At 48.1% G+C, this 15,692-nt stretch overlaps 1 protein-coding gene and 1 pseudogene across 3 annotated transcripts in view; both read left to right on the top strand.

Annotated features, from left to right (window-relative positions):
- The window catches only part of Mpzl1 (myelin protein zero like 1), a 45,317-nt gene extending 30,002 nt beyond the window's left edge, over positions 1 to 15,315 (top strand). For 2 of the 3 annotated variants that reach the window (XM_042258501.2, XM_042258502.2), the window contains exons 3-6: positions 666 to 879; positions 1,690 to 1,822; positions 4,966 to 5,071; positions 13,835 to 15,315. In XM_042258501.2, coding sequence (XP_042114435.1) covers positions 666 to 879; positions 1,690 to 1,822; positions 4,966 to 5,071; positions 13,835 to 13,936 — 555 coding nt within the window. In that variant the 3' untranslated portion in view covers positions 13,937 to 15,315. The remainder of the gene's footprint in view (positions 1 to 665; positions 880 to 1,689; positions 1,823 to 4,965; positions 5,072 to 13,834) is intronic. The other variant, XM_042258503.2, reaches the window with a different exon arrangement.
- Positions 7,892 to 7,992, top strand: LOC143267893 (U6 spliceosomal RNA; annotated as a pseudogene).
- Positions 15,316 to 15,692: the final 377 nt, after the last annotated feature.

The following is a 15,692-nucleotide window of genomic DNA, read 5'->3' as shown; positions in this document are numbered from 1 at the left end:
GGGGAGAGGGGAGGGAGGGAGACAGGAAGACAGGCAGCAGCTGACTTTGAGCAGGCAAACGGTAGCCAAGCAGGAGAGGTGTGAAATCACAGAAATCACATAGACTTTGAATCAAAGCTGCGGTTGAATTCCATCTCTGAGACCTGTGACCTTGGGCAGGTCACTGAGGTTTTCTGCGCTTCACACATCCCTCGCTTGTGAAATTCAAGGCAGGCAAGGGGAGATGAAGCTTTATGAAAGCAGATGGAGAAAGCAGGGGACTGGGGTTGATTTGTGAAATAGCAGACCGTTAGGATGTGGATTGCGTGGGGAGGGCGATAGAATGAGGAAGGCGTACTACAGGTTTATGGCGAACAATAGGTTTCTAAGCCCCTTTTTATGCTGTAATAAAGTGGCCGTGACTGGCTGGGTGATTTATAAGGAACATAGACTTATTTCTTACAGATCCAGAGTTTGGAAAGCTGGAGGCCAGTGAACCTGGCATTGGGCAAGGATTTGGTGTTGTGCCACCCTGTGGTGGAAGGCAGAAGGATGAGAGAGTGAAGGCCCTTTGCCAAGCCCCGGTGTGATTGGCCATCCTTCGGCAGCACAGCGCGGCTGTTCCAGACGCCGGGCGGGAACTCCGCCTTTGAGAGCGGAGCTCATGTGTTCTGTTTCCCCTGCAGTTTTTCCACTACTCACAAGGACAAGTGTACATCGGGGACTATCCACCGTTTAAAGACCGAGTCACCTGGGCTGGGGACCTTGACAAGAAAGACGCGTCAATCAATATAGACAATATTCAGTCTGTTCACAACGGCACCTATATCTGTGATGTCAAAAATCCTCCTGATATCGTCGTCCGGCCTGGGCAGATTAGGCTCCACGTGGTGGAAATAGGTACTTTCCCACGGCGGTTGATGTGATGGGACGTGGTCTCTTTTATCATGTGTAGCTAGAGAATAAGATTTATAGTTCAAGGTGTATTTGGAAAGAACTGTTTTTGGAGTTTATTTTTATGGTGTTGGATATCAAACCCAGGCCTTACCAATGCTGGCCAAGTACTCTGCCACTGAGCCACATCCCCAAGCCTTGCAGGGGTGGTTTCTGCCTTCCCAGCTCTGTGGACTCTGGGGCTTGTTCCAGCCGAGCTCATGGTTCAGTCAGCACAGCAGGAGGCTTCCCTTCCCACACCTGAGTCTGGAGCCCGGGGCTCTGATTTCAGGCACGTTAGTGATTCAGTGTTAAGAGCAAGGCCGACCAAATTCACTGTGGTTGGGTGAAGTGGGCTGCAGAAAAAGGAGACTGAGTCTGTCGGATATTGTCTAGGATGATAGCTTAGTCTCTCTTACAGCGATCCCGAAACTTCTTCCCTTGTGGAGATGTACAGGGAACGCAGGTTTCAGTGTCTCCTGAGACAGCCTCCTGCTGGAGATGATTGGTGTCACGTCTCCAGCTTCGCTTTGACTCTAGAATGTGGAGAGGGGTTGTGGGGGTAGAAATGCTTGGTTCTCTAGGTCGTTTTCCACTGACAGGCCATGGGTGTGCCAGCCGTGGGTCATCATTAGACGCTGCTCTGTGTAGTTTGGCTAATGAAAGAGGATTAAAAAAAAATGCTAACTGCTAAAGGAAGACTCCTGCTTATTAAATTAACGAAATGCCTTTTCTTCTCTCTGTCCCCCACCCCCCTCACACTGTTCTCTCCTCTAGACAATCTGTTGGTGTTCCTGGTTTGGGTGGTGGTGGGCACGGTTACTGCCGTGGTCCTTGGCCTCACGCTGCTCATCAGCCTGGTTCTGGTTGTCCTCTACAGAAGAAAGCACTCCAAACGGGATTACACTGGGTAAGAGCCGCGGGCTTTCAGAGGAGGGCTAGAGAGAAGAAATCAGGAAAAGCACCGTGAAGGAAGCATTATCTGCTGTTTGCTTTTCCATCGGGCCCAAGCGGTCCTCGGGTTTGGTGTGAGGAAGCGGCCATCAGAGGCTTGCTGTTCGCTGCAGAAGTGGATGCCAGTCTCTCTCCTGTAGTTTTCTGCTGAGGTTTAGAGAGATGAATTGCTCAGCAGTCAGGTGCCGAGTTTCAGTTCCATCCACTCAGCAATTAGAACTCTTAAGCCACAGACATCACTTACCCAATTTAAGGGTTTAACTTTGCCAGGCATGGTGGCACACGTCGGTAATTCTGGTACTTGGGAAATAGTTCAAGGTCATACTTGGCTACCTAGTGGGTTTGAGGCCAGCCTGGGCTACATGAGACCTTGTCTCAGAATAACAGCGGGGCCTGGCAAGATAGTTCAGCAGGTAAAGATGGTTGTCCCCAAGACGAATGACCAGAGTGTGATCCCTGCAGTCCATCCGGTAGGAAGGAACTAACTCCTCACGAATTCCCCTTTGCCCTCCATTTGCATGCCATGGTATACATACATGTTTGTGCCCCTCCCTACACCCTCAGATTCCCTGCACACAAATAAACAAATGTAAAACGTGGAAACGAGGGAAGGTTAAAAAACAGTTTAATCGTAATGTGCTGCTGCTACTGACCTTACAAGGGCCTTCCTCTTGCTTGCTCGCTGGAGATGCTCTGCTAGCGAATGACCCCCCAGCCCAGTGTGAGGCAGGGCCTCCTGGCTGTGTCCCCACCCCACTGCCACCCGAGCAGCCGCAGCACTTCGCTCTTGCTTGCTTGCTGCACCTCAACCGGGAGAGTAAGAGTGAATGTCAACACGTCCCAGGAAGAAGGAAGATGTGTGTGGCTTTGTTACGATGTCTCACATCTGAGCATAGGGCGCTGTCTAACTGCAAGACCTTCTCTTTTCCCCACTCCAGCTGGAAAGCTAACTCACGTAAGCTATAGCACTCACGCGGTAAGCCTGGGGATGAAGGCTGGATTCAAGTCAGTATAGCCCGAGCAACGTCACGCACGCACAGGCTAACTTGAGCCATCCTAGAGGCACTGTGATTAGAGAGGACTGCATGCCCGGATGGCGGGAGCCTCTCTCTGTGGGCTTTGCTGACCTCGAGTTGTTAGGAGTGCTGTGTTTAAACAAGTCTAGAGTGTTCTGATCCAGGTATTACTTGCTTGGAATGCGTCTGTTCTGCTGACTGTTGTTCCCTTGCATGGGGGTTGTTTTAAATACAGTGGGATTGATGGTTTTCAACTTGAGACTCATCTGAGGTAGTAACGCTTCGAGCCGTACTTATCGCTTGTTAATGAAGTGGGCAGGAAGATGTTTCTTTCCAGGGCCCTGCATGGCACCGTGGTTGCTGCTAGTCTCACTTTGGTCCCCACCCCCCACCCCCACACCATTTCCTGCTTTTCTTCTTGCTGTGCTGAGACCAGATCCTACTTATCTTCCCTTTAAGAAAAAAAAAAAAAAGAGTGGGGCTGGAGAGATGGCTCAGTGGTTAAGAGCACCAACTGCTCTTCCAGGGGACCCTGGTTCAATTCCCAGCCCCCACATGGCAGCTCACAGCTGTCTGTAACTCCAAGATCTGACACCCTCACACAGACATATATGCAGGCAAAACACCAATGTATATAAAGTAAAAACAAAACAAAACAAAAACTGACATTGGAGACACATTGGCACTGTAACAGGACTGGGTCTCCTCTTCTACTCCCACTAGACACATGGTAACTGATCACATTGGCCATTGCTGTTAATATTATGTGCACATGTTCAACCCATTCCCCTGGTTGACACTAACCAGCCCGCCCGGTGCTAACCCAGCAGCTAGTATGGTTTGTTCATGGGTGTGTCGTTTGACTGTACTGAAAACATAAAACGCAACATCCAGATGAAGTTAGGTTCATCTCAGTGTGTGTGTGCATGTCCTCCATGTAAAATACATGTGTGGTTTTCATACATGAATTCTGTTGTTGGCCAGTAAGGCCACCTTTGCGTTAGAATGATTGAACAGTTTGGCTTAGGGCATGTAGCCTCCCATTCCAGAGAGGGCAGTTTGCAAAGTGCCCAGGATGCTTTGGTCTCGGTAATAACACTTTCGATGTGGTCCTCTCCAGACTCCTTACTTGTTAAGATAGTGTGTCAGCACTACTGACACAGCCCTAAGAACCTGCTTCCTGTTCACTTTCCCCCACTTAGTCATGGGGATAGCACTTTCTAAAGATGCTCCCATACTTCTCACAGAGCTCAGTCCATGTGACATTCCAGAGTTTCTCATGGTCATGACTTCTGGCTGTTTGTGTTTTGAGGTTTTTGTGTTTTTGGTTTTGTTTGATTGTGATGTTGGTAGGAGAAGGGGAGCCATGGTGCTGAATCCGGATGTGGCCGGTGATTTTTGAAATTCATCCAGAAGAGTCTTTCCTTGAATGGGGACTAAAGCACTTGGCCATTAAGCTAGTAGAACTTACCACTTTTTTTTGTTTTTTTTTTTTTTTGTTTGTTTGTTTTGTTTTTTCTGTTTTGTTTTTCGAGACAGGGTTTCTCTATGTTATTTTGGTTCCTGTCCTGGAACTCGCTCTGTAGCCCAGGCTGGCCTCGAACTCACAGAGATCCTCCTGGCTCTGCCTCCAGAGTTGCTGGGATTTAAAGGCGTGTGCCACCACCGCCTGGTGAGCTTACTCCTTTTTTTTGTTTGTTTGGTTTTCCTTTTGGTTTTTCAAGAGCTGGAGGGATAACTCAGCCATCAAAGCCTAGGCTCACAACCAAAAATATAAGAGCATACCCCTTTTAACATTTATCCTGAAGCCGGGTGGAGGGCAGGAGGGGAATAGCACCCCACAGAGAGAAAGGGTTGCTACTTGCCGCCCTCCTGCTGACTGGTTTAGAAGACCACCCGAGTGTCAGGAGCGGAGCGGAAGGGGGTTCTGAGCTACTGATTTTCTGGAGACCTGCTGTTTTGTTTTCTACTGTTTTGCTTTTCATTGTCTGTTGCTCCATTGTGCCACGACTTTCATCACTTTTGTTTCCATTTGTTATAATTTTTCGTTTTTGCATTTGTTCTTTGAATTGTCACTCATCAGCTGCAGCACCTCAGAGCGTTTGTCGCCCGTTAAGCAGGCTCCACGGAAGTACCCCTCCGACACAGAGGGCCTAGTAAAGAGTCCGCCTTCCGCCGGATCTCACCAGGTAACCGCCGACGGCCCTCCGCTCTATGTGTGGCACGAGGGAGAAAACCGCGGTAGTCTCACGGTAGTGGACATGCAGGGAAAGGGAGGATGGTGGAGGAATCGAAGGGCTGGTCTACGAAGACCACAGGAAAATGTGTGGCAAAGAACCAATCTTAGGGGCTGGAGAGATGGCTCAGAGGTTAAGAGCACCGACTGCTTTTCCAGAGGTCCTGAGTTCAATTCCCAGCAACCACATGGTGGCTCACAACCATCTGTGATGAGATCTGGTGCCCTCTTCTGGCCTGCCGGCATACATGCAGGCAGAACACTGTATACATAATAAATAAATAAATAAATAAATCTTTAAAAAAAAAAAAAAAAGAACCGATCTTAGGAAAGTCTCCCACCAAACCACCACTAACATTTTTTAAAAAGGTGTCTCCTTTGTGCAAGTAGCAAGCGGCTTTGTCAGCTGCCAAACATTCTTCAGTTGCCCAAGAGAGGAGAATCTAGTAAACTATATTCTAAAGTACTCGTAAGAATTTAACAGGGAAGAGCTGGGGCAGTACTTCGTTCAGTCAAGTTCTCGGCAGAGGACCTGGGTCCAATCCTCAGAACCCACATAAAGGAGGAGGAGGAGCTGGAGGGTGGTATACACTTCCAGTCACAGGGCTGGAGAGGTGGGGACGATGGACCCCTTCGGCTCACTAGCCAGCTAGCCTAGCTAATTGCAAGTCCCAGGTCCCATTGAAAGACCGTCTTGCAGGGCATGGTGACACACACCTTTAATCCCAGCACTAGGGAGGCAGAAGCTGGTGGATCTCTGTGAATTCTAGGCCAGCCTGGTCTACATAGTGAGTTCCAGGACAGCCAGGGCTATGTAGAAAGACCCTGTCTCCAAAAAACAAGGAAAGAGATGTGCGGGAGACCCTGTATGCAAAGAAAAGTGGAAGACACCTGAGAAACCACATACATGCAAGGTCGTCTTTAGCACACACATGTTCATGCATGCACATGTGCACGCACACACAGAAATTAGGGAAAGTGGGTATTCTCAGTATTAATAATAAAGCAAGAAATTTATTTCATGGCCAGTCACAGTGTTCAGGATTTATGGTGCAGAGTACCCGAAAATTTGTTTTCAGGGAAAAGTTGATAATCTTGGTATTGATAATAAAACAGAAAATTGGTTTTCTCTAGAAAAAATTGAGGGGCTGGAGAGGTGGCCCAGCAGTTGGGAGCACTTGGCTGCTCTTGCAGAGGGACCCTGGTTCAGTTCCCAGCACCCACCTGGCGGCTCAGTCATTTATAACTATAGTTGCAGGCAGTCCAGTCCCCTCGCCTGACCTCCACAGGCTGCAAGCACAGATGTGGTGTATGTACATATGTGCAGGCAAAATACTTAGAAACAAAATAAATAAATCGGAAAAATGTGTAATTGAGAGGAAATGCTTGTCCGGATAATTTATAGGCTGGATGAATAAGGAAGGGTGTTTGCTTTCTGCTTATCGTGGAAGGTTCTGAAGAATGTCTTTCATTTGGAATTTAGTACAGGACCCTGCACCCTGCTTTGTATTGTGCGTCTAGTTTTGAACCATAACTATGGCTTCGTCAAAGCCTCGTAGCTTAGTGCCCGTGGGGTCTGTGTGGAGTAGGAACCATTGTCAGGGATTTGGCCACTTCTGCTTTGCCCTGAGGAGGTGATAGCTAAAGGGACTGGACTTCACAAACAGTACAAGAATATGTATGCTCCATACATAACACTTGAGGTCTTCTTCCACGGGTCTTACACATGGTGAGGGTGGTGAGGAAACTGAGGCCTCACTCTAAAAGCACACCGTGCTGTCAGGGTTGGGGTCCAAACCCAGCCTCCTAGACAGCAGCTGTTCTGTGGTGGCACCAGGCCATAACCTGTTCCTACCCCCTCCCTGCTCTCTCCCTCCCTCCATCGCCACAGTCTACCTCAGTTTACTGATTTGGGTCCTAACTAGGAATAGGGCTGTGATGACGTCAGGAGAGTTACAGACAGGTTTAATGGCTTTGGAAGCCCTGGGGAAGCTCTGTCCTGCCCTTGGAGTTCTGCCCATTGCTCTGCTGCTGGAAAACCGGACTCTTAGCTCTGAACAGTGGAACAGTGGCTTTTGAGACATTGTAAACTAGGTCACACAACACTCTGATCTCAGAGAAAAGCAACAGTGCAGGCCTGTGACTGCACCAGCGTGCCACAGACCAGTGCAGAGAGGGAAAGCTAGTTCACTGACCTGCAGAGGCCGAACCGTGAGTTTGAGACAGAAAAACAGACATTTCCGAGGAAGAGGGTGTGTGCCCATGAGTGTATGCACACTTCACAAACCTGGAGTGGCGTCTCTGAGAATTTGGGCCTGAGTATAGATTTGTGCATACATGGTAGAACACATTTGAGACCGGGGAAAGAACCACAGTGCTTGGAGCTGGGAATAGTTTGTAGAGAAACCTGTTAGCCCTGGTGCTCGGAGTAGTCACACCTTTGCAGGTGCTTAAATATCCAGATAAAGGGTACTCGGGACCCATTTTTACAGAGCTTGAAAAGAAGCCTTTAGAGATTTCAACTCGTCCAGAAGTAATTTAGCTGGATGCCACATCAGAATGCAACAATTCCCAGCAATCCAGTGCCGACTGTGTAAAATTCATATCTGGTACCAATCAAAAATGTCTAGGCATATGGCCAGGTGTGGTCACATACTTGTAATACCAGTACTTGGGAGGCTGAGGTGAGAGGATTGCCTAAACCCCAAGCTGGGCTCCATAGAAACCCTCCCTCAAAGAAGGCTTAGGGAAACCAGGCATACAAGAAGCAGGTAACTAGTACTCGTTTCATACTAAAATTGGACTGATACGGAGAAGATTAGCATGGCCCGGTACAAGGATGACACACAAATTCGTGAAGTGTTCGAGAGAGAGAGAGAGAGAGAGAGAGAGAGAGAGAGAGAGAGAGAGAGAGAGAGAGGGAGGGGGAGAGAGAGAGAGAATCAGGTAACTAAATCAGCAGATAGAAACCAACTATCCCCTGGGGCCTAGGGGCTGGAGAGATGGTTCAGCAGTTAAGAGCTCTTGCTGCATTTGCAAAGGACCTGGGTTCGGTTCCTAGTATTCACAGTGTGACTCACAATTGTCTATAACTCTTAATTCTAGGATATCTGACACCCCCTTCTGGCTTCCTTGGGCACCAGGCACACACACGGTGCACATACATATATGTAAGCAAACATTCACACACATAAAACAATTAATAAACCTTTTAAAATATGAACCCAGAAATGACAGAGACAATGGGATTCTTAAACAAGGACATTAAAGTCGTTTTCTTGCAAGTAAACGAGGAGATAGAACTTTGCACATAACGAGGAAAGAAAGATCCGTCAGACAGGTGGGGTGGGGGATGACGACACTCGGTGCTGCTCACAGACCAGAGCAGCTGTGCTGGATAGAGCGGGACAGAGACAGACTGACCGCCAGCTTCAGGCCAGCCTGGGTTACAGAGTGGGACTGATGAAACTGAGGGGGGGGCACAATACAGATTAGCAATAGGTATTATCCAAAATGAAGTATGCCAAAAACCAAACCAAACCAGAATTTTCCATTTAATTTGGGGGGGGGGGCTGCCTTTGACTGACTGAAACCATGGGAAGCAAAACTCTGAATGAAAAGGGACTGTAGTAAACTCACCTTATTAATTACCTTGATTATAAGTATTCAGAACACCCCAATTAAAAGTTGCAGGGGTTAGGGATCTCAGTGGCAGGGAGTATACTTTTTAGCATTGCCCAAAACCCTAGATTAAGTTTCTAAGATAGATGGTAGATAATAGAGATAGATGATAGATAGATAGATAATAGAGATAGATAGATGATAGATAGATGGTAGGTAGGTAAGTAGGTACATAGGAGATGTCAGACTGAATAAAGCACACTTTTGCTTGGTATATATAGCACATACCAAGCTTGGGAGGCTGAGTCAGGAGGATCAAGAATTCAAGGCCAGTCTGGGCTACTTACAAGACCCGATCTCTCCAGGTGGTGGTGGCGCACACCTTTAATCCCAGCCCTTGGGCGGCAGAGGCAGGTGGGTCTCTGTGAGTTTGACCACCACTATGACTGGCTTCAAACTGTCTTGTTTTGCAGCCCCTTTCTCTGAGCCTCAGAGGGCTGCCTTTTGGCATCATGTAAAAATGGGTCAAAGGAAGGAACTCCGGGTTTCCTCGTGTGCATCGTCTGTCATGAGACGTCTGCCAGGAGCCCCCACAGACTTCTTTCCTAGCCCCTTAGGCCAAGAGTGGGTCACTTCTAGTCACCTGCAAGGGTCAGTAATTGTGACTGCCTGAGACAACATCTTGATTCACCCTAGGGACCCACAGGAAGTCCTTAGTCGCAGCAAAAAAAAAAATGCTGAATAGCAGGAACACAGGAAGACTCCGCCAGCACAGCAGGAGGCAGGATCGATTTGGGAGTGGAGTTAGGAAGGCTCTGGGCAGAGCTCGGGGCCCCCATAGCGTGGGAGGAAAGATAAGCAAGACATTTCCCTTTGTGAAGCTTCATTTTTACCATAACTGGTTTTAGATAATTTGTGAGATTATTTGAAGAGTTGGTTTTCTGGGTCCTTTCTGGAAAGAGTCAATCCTTGGCATGCAGAGGACAGGTATCTGGAGTGCAGTGATTCGATGGAATATTTCTATATTTTTCAATGGCTGTATTTAGACACTGGGAAGTTTTGAGATGTACATCTCATGTAGCTTCCTAGTCTTCACAGTGGTCCTGTATGATGTATTATTTTATTGTCTCTGCTTTGCTTTGAAGGCTTATTTGGGTTGAATTACTCGTGAGCTGGCTTTTAGACCTGCATCTGTCCAGTTCTAAGACACGCAAATTCTTTCCTGCTTGACCAATTCTTCTCAACTCTCTTAATAATCAGAACTGATCTCGTTTGTCTCAGTGTCAGAATACACTGTTTTACTTTTATGTCTGGCTGTTAATGTGTGTGGCTCCCATTGGATAATAAATAAAGCTGCTTTGGCCTATGGCAAGGCAGCTTAGAGGCAGGTGGGAAATCCACGCAGAGATAGAAGGAGGTTAAAGGTGGAGTCAGGGCAGACACTGCAAGCCTGTGCCAGGAGAAACAAGATATGAGAACAGGTAATGCCATGAAGCCACGTGGCAAAACATAGATTAATAGGAATGGGTTAAATTAAGTTACAAGAGCTAGTTAATAATGAGCCTGAGCCATGGCCATACAGTTTGTAGTTAATAAAGCCTCTGTGTGTTTACTTGGGACTGAGCGGCTGCAGGACCGGGCGGGACACACAGGAAAACTTCTAGCTACAACACAGTGAAGTAAATCCTGGAAAGAGTGTTTTGCCAACAGTCGGTGAGCACAAGGTGAAGGCAGGTGTTCCCCCTCAGGGAGTGTTAAGGGGTTGAAAGTGAGTTTTTTCAGTCTGTGAAGTAGACATACGTGGGTCACTGACTTCAAGGCCAGCTTGGTCTACTTTGTCAGGGTGGGGTCACCGTGACTGAGGACTGCCGGGTGGGGTCACCGTGACCGTGGGGTACACTGAGGACTGCCGGGTGGGGTCACCGTGACCGTGGGGTACACTGAGGACTGTTGGTGGGGTCACCTGACCGTGGGGTACACTGAGGACTGTTGGTGGAGTCACTATGACTGTGGGGTACACTGAGGACTGCTGGGTGGGGTCATCGTGACCGTGGGGTACACTGAGGACTGCTGGGTGGGGTCACCGTGACCGTGGGGTACACTGAAGACTGCTGGTGGGATCACCGTGACCGTGGGGTACACTGAGGACTGCCCGGTGGGGTCACCGTGACTGTGGGGTACACTGAGGACTGCCGGGTGGGGTCACCGTGACCGTGGGGTACACTGAAGACTGCTGGTGGGGTCACCGTGACTGTGGGGTACACTGAGGACTGTTGGTGCGGTCACCGTGACCGTGGGGTACACTGAGGACTGCCCGGTGGGGTCACCGTGACCGTGGGGTACACTGAGGACTGCCGGGTCGGGTCACCGTGACCGTGGGGTACACTGAGGGCTGCTGGGTGGGGTCACCGTGACCGTGGGGTACACTGAGGACTGCTGGGTGGGGTCACCGTGACCGTGGGGTACACTGAGGACTGCCGGGTGGGGTCACCACTATGCAGAGACTTCTAGAAGAACCCTCTTTTTGGACCTCCTTCCTTCCTCCTTCAGCAGCATGTTCTATTACGAAATTAAATTTGATAATTTGGGATTCAGAGCTGATTTCGTCTCTAGTTGAAAGATTTCAACTAAAAGAATAGACCACTTCAGGCGTTGTGTTTCTTGAAATTTTTTGTTTTGGTTTTGAAACAGGATCCCCCTGTAGCTCAGGCTGGCCCTGAATTCATCATAGAAACCCACCTGCCTCTGCTTCCCAAGTGCTGGGATCAAAGGCGAGCACCACCACACCTGGCTTCTGGAAACATCTCTAAGGCCTGTTTGTGTGGTAAATTACTGGGGTGGTAGCCAGACAACATTTTCACTTCATTGTTTTGTAATAGTTATTGGGGGCGGGGGTTAAGAGGTTGAATGTTCAACTGTAAAGCAGCTGGGCTCCTGTGGGTCCGGTCACTGCTCTTTTCCCTCTGAATTCTTACCCTCATGTGACTCTCTTAGAAGTAGTGAGCTCACTTCTAGATCACTCTTGTTTCCCTGGATTCTCCTAAAGTCCAAAGTGGTCTCATTGATGGTCAAAATCAAGGTCCTGAGGCATGCTCCACAGAGACCCCAGTGGACATTATCTTTTAATGAGCCCCAAACCTGGCTTCCGAAACCTGTACTAGGTGACCCCTGGCCTCAACCGTGCCCCCACAGTCCTCTGCATTAGTTTATACATCCCTTCCCCTGGCCTGGCTCCTCCATAGTCTCAAAGTTCTAGGTGATCGAGTAACGGAGACCCCGACTTTAGACCTGCTGTTTTCTAAGGGTGGGGAAGGAATGGGCTTATCAGGCTTTGGGGGGCAACCAGTCCAAGCTCAGTTCACTGCCTTTCCAGGCAGTCTCAATGGGAAACACAGTACTGTCTCACGTGAAATACTTCCTGGAATGTTGACATTCACTGACTGGTGCAGATGACTCTATATGCTTTCCTTCTCTTAGTTTCCTGCGTGCACACTGTGTCAGGAACACCACCACTCCAAAAAGAAGTGCTTAAAACAGCTGGTTAGTGTTGCAGATCAGTCAGGCGGACGCTCTGCGTTTGGTTCACTGGATCAGTTAGTTGTCTCAGTATTTTAAGGTAGACTTGTGTGACGTGATGCTGGTGCTGACAGCTGGCATCTGCCGGGTGTGCACTGTCCTGCACTGCCTCGATGATTCACAGCTACCATTCAGTCTCATCACAGGGTCAAAAGGTCTCATTAGAGCTTATTCAAAGTGTGCCCGATGCCATATAGCCATCTGCCAGGCTGCAGAGAGAGAGTGCCTCATGAATTCTGAGTGTGGCTTCCCCCAAGTCCAGATAAGTCTCGTGACTGACTGATTTTAGTACTTCTGATGTACCATTCCACAGTCCTGGGCCTGGGCCCATCCTCTCTGTGGAAGTCAGAATGCAGGATCTTAGCTTACACCCTGGTGGACATAGGTCGGGCTCCTGGCTACTGATGGTTTGGCTACCGCGCTGGCTGTTGTATTATAGTAGGAAGCTGACGGACACCATTGGACCCTCAGAGTTCCCCGGGTTGAGAGAGGACCTGACTTTGGGTCGTGCTGCATTTTTCTTTTGTAAACCAGAGTTGTTTTGTCATGCTTATTTACAATTTTACAGGTTTAAAAGGAGTTGGAAAAGTCATTAATGTAAACTGCCCTCTGGCAGTTGAACCATTAGCCTCTGCCCAGACTTTGGCTCCTGAGAGTCAGGCATTTATTTGCTCAGGTCCCAGGAGCCCAGCCTCTCTTCCTCTCCTAGATTGGACTCTGACAGCCATCTTAGACTTCGTTGACTTCCTCGATGCTAAGAGGAAAGGGAAGAACTTGTACTTTAGAGCTTTTCTTTACATTCCTTAGCTTGTGAATTAAAAAATAATAATAATAACTTGGAAAGACAGTTAACTGGCATTGGACCTCAGAGAGGTAGTCTGGTAATGCAGTAATGGAGGGCATCCCCAGCCCGCCCAAAACCTGAGGACCAGTCTCTAACGCCAAAGGGAGGAGGGGTAGTGCAGGAAGCAGCGGACCTTTAATCACTCATCATAGGGCCAGACTGAAAGGATCATGTTGTATTTATATTGAATATGTAAACCGTTTGAGGACCTATATGTATAAAGTGACCAGCACAAATGAATTCTGTGGATGAGATCATTTCCTACCAGGATGATTCTGAAACTCAAGCTCTCTGTGGCCCTTGGGTTGGTCAGGGGCCCAATCTAGTCCTTGTGCCCGGTCCCCGTTGCAAAGGCTCATGAGTGCTTTGGCAGCTGGTAAAATAAAGCACATCGCCAAGAAGGAATGTGATATTTCCATAGAAATGTCTAAGTATGCACAAAACCAGAGGGGATAACAGAGCTCATTTTCATGTACCCGCTTCGGTGGCTGCAGTGGATGCTTCCTCTAGTTTTAAGGTCAGTCCTGCACATATCATTATAAGAAACCTTGACTCTTCAAAGGGGAGGAGTCCTTGCTTTGAAAACCTAGAGAATGGCTGTAATGATTGCTTCTGTTCCTGGAGCTAAGGGACCATCGGCTTTTCCAAACCTCTAATTCGGCTTCTCTTCTCCAGGGCCCAGTCATATACGCACAGTTAGACCACTCTGGCGGACATCACAGTGGCAAGATTAATAAATCAGAGTCTGTGGTGTATGCGGATATCCGGAAAGACTAAGAGAAGACCCCAAACATATCCTAAGCAAGAAACAAATCCAAAGTGAACTCTTGTGCAGATAAAGCCCCAAACCACGTGTGGCCTTGAGGACTCAAGCAAGGACAAGCACATGTATACTCAGAGAGAGAAGATGATGTGTATAAAGGATATGTATATTCTATTTAATCTTCCCGATGTGAGAGGCCAGTGTTGCATGGTGAAGAAATGGTATGAATCTACGTAATGTAAATTGTCTCGCTCTTTCTGTATATTCTTTCAGAGTCATTTCTAATTGGAAACTATGAGAAACATCTCTGTCATCAAGTGACATGGTTTGCCTTATTGGAGACTTCACAGAACCGTTAGTATTTCCAGCAGACGTGGCCTTTTCACCCAAGGGCTCAACCTGTCGTATTAGCATTTCCTGTAGTTAGAGAATGAGGTGTTCAGTGGACGTGAGACTCTCACGATATCAGAACCATTTGTTCCTGCTAGCTGACACACACCGTCCATTAGCCATGCCGCCAGAGAACAGTGAGAAGTTTGTGTTGATGCTTTTCTAAAATACGAGGGAATTTGCAGCCTGAGATTGTCCTCACCATCCTTCAGCGGATGCTAAGGTCTCTAAATAAGCTTTTGTCACTGGGTGGACAGCACAGCTGACTGAGGGTATTTGTGGTTAAAAGGGTACAGATTGCAGAGCCCAAGCATGACGTTAACATGGGAAAAACTTCAGAGGGGGCCAGCATTCTCCTTTTTCTTCTCAGCAATTCCATAACCAAATCGCACATTCCAGATACCTCCTGACAGGTACTGTACCTTCTCAGGGCTGTGCTGAGACAGTGTAGATGATGCTGGTGCTGTGTGGCCTTTGTTGAAACGACACCTCTTCTTAAGGGCCTCCTCCATCTGATCTATGACCTCCCTGCCCAGTCAGAGCCAGATTCTCTGTCAGCCCAAGCCAGTCTTCTTCCCTAGGCTGGAGCAGTTTGCTGTCAGCATCCTGGGCTGACCCAGTAGCCTGGTTCTAACTGCTTGTGGAACGTTCCGGTGCTCAGGCCTCCCAGCCTAACTCCACACACCACCTCCTTTGGAGTACCAGTCCCTTTCCTGCAACTCTGCATTCTGGAGCCTGGCTACAGATAACATCGAGGTCACGTCCAAACGACAGACCTGCCCTCCCCATGTCTTCTGACCTGAAGAAGGAGGCATCCTAAAACTTAAGTGGGAATTGTGAAGGGACCCCTAAAAGGGATGGCTTACAGATTAAAATTCCTGTCTCTATTTTCTCAATGGAAATGTATCCAGCTAGAGAGAAGTATCAAATTCATTGTTACTTTTTGATATTTTCATTTGTACTTCTGTGAATACTTTAATACATTTTTTTTTCAATTTCTGAATGGTGGTGTCTGCTTGTTTTTAATCAAAAAGAAAGAAGACAAGGCTTTTTGTTTGTACCAATACGATACAGCCACACCAGCCTTTCTCCTGTATTCACTGCTGTGTGCCTACTTCAGGGTCTTTATGCCACTGTCCCCAAGGCCCAAAACAGGACTTCTGCAGATGTTTGTGTGGCCTCTGTTCTCTAGCTCCTTAAGTCTATGTTCAGATGTCCCCTTAGAGAGACCTTCTGCAACATATAAAAGCCACCTCAGGCCAGTGAGATGGCTCAGTAGGCCTGACAAGCTAAGTTAGGTCCCCGAATCCACATGATGGAAAGAGGGAACTGGGTCCTGAGGGCTGTCCTGACTGTCACATGCTTGAGTATGCGTGTGTG

Source organism: Peromyscus maniculatus, chromosome 11 (assembly GCF_049852395.1).
Source record: "Peromyscus maniculatus bairdii isolate BWxNUB_F1_BW_parent chromosome 11, HU_Pman_BW_mat_3.1, whole genome shotgun sequence".
In the NCBI taxonomy this organism is placed as follows: Eukaryota; Metazoa; Chordata; class Mammalia; order Rodentia; family Cricetidae; genus Peromyscus; species Peromyscus maniculatus.
The sequence above is the reverse complement of the archived record's forward strand: the minus strand, read 5'-3'. Positions and strand labels throughout refer to the sequence as shown.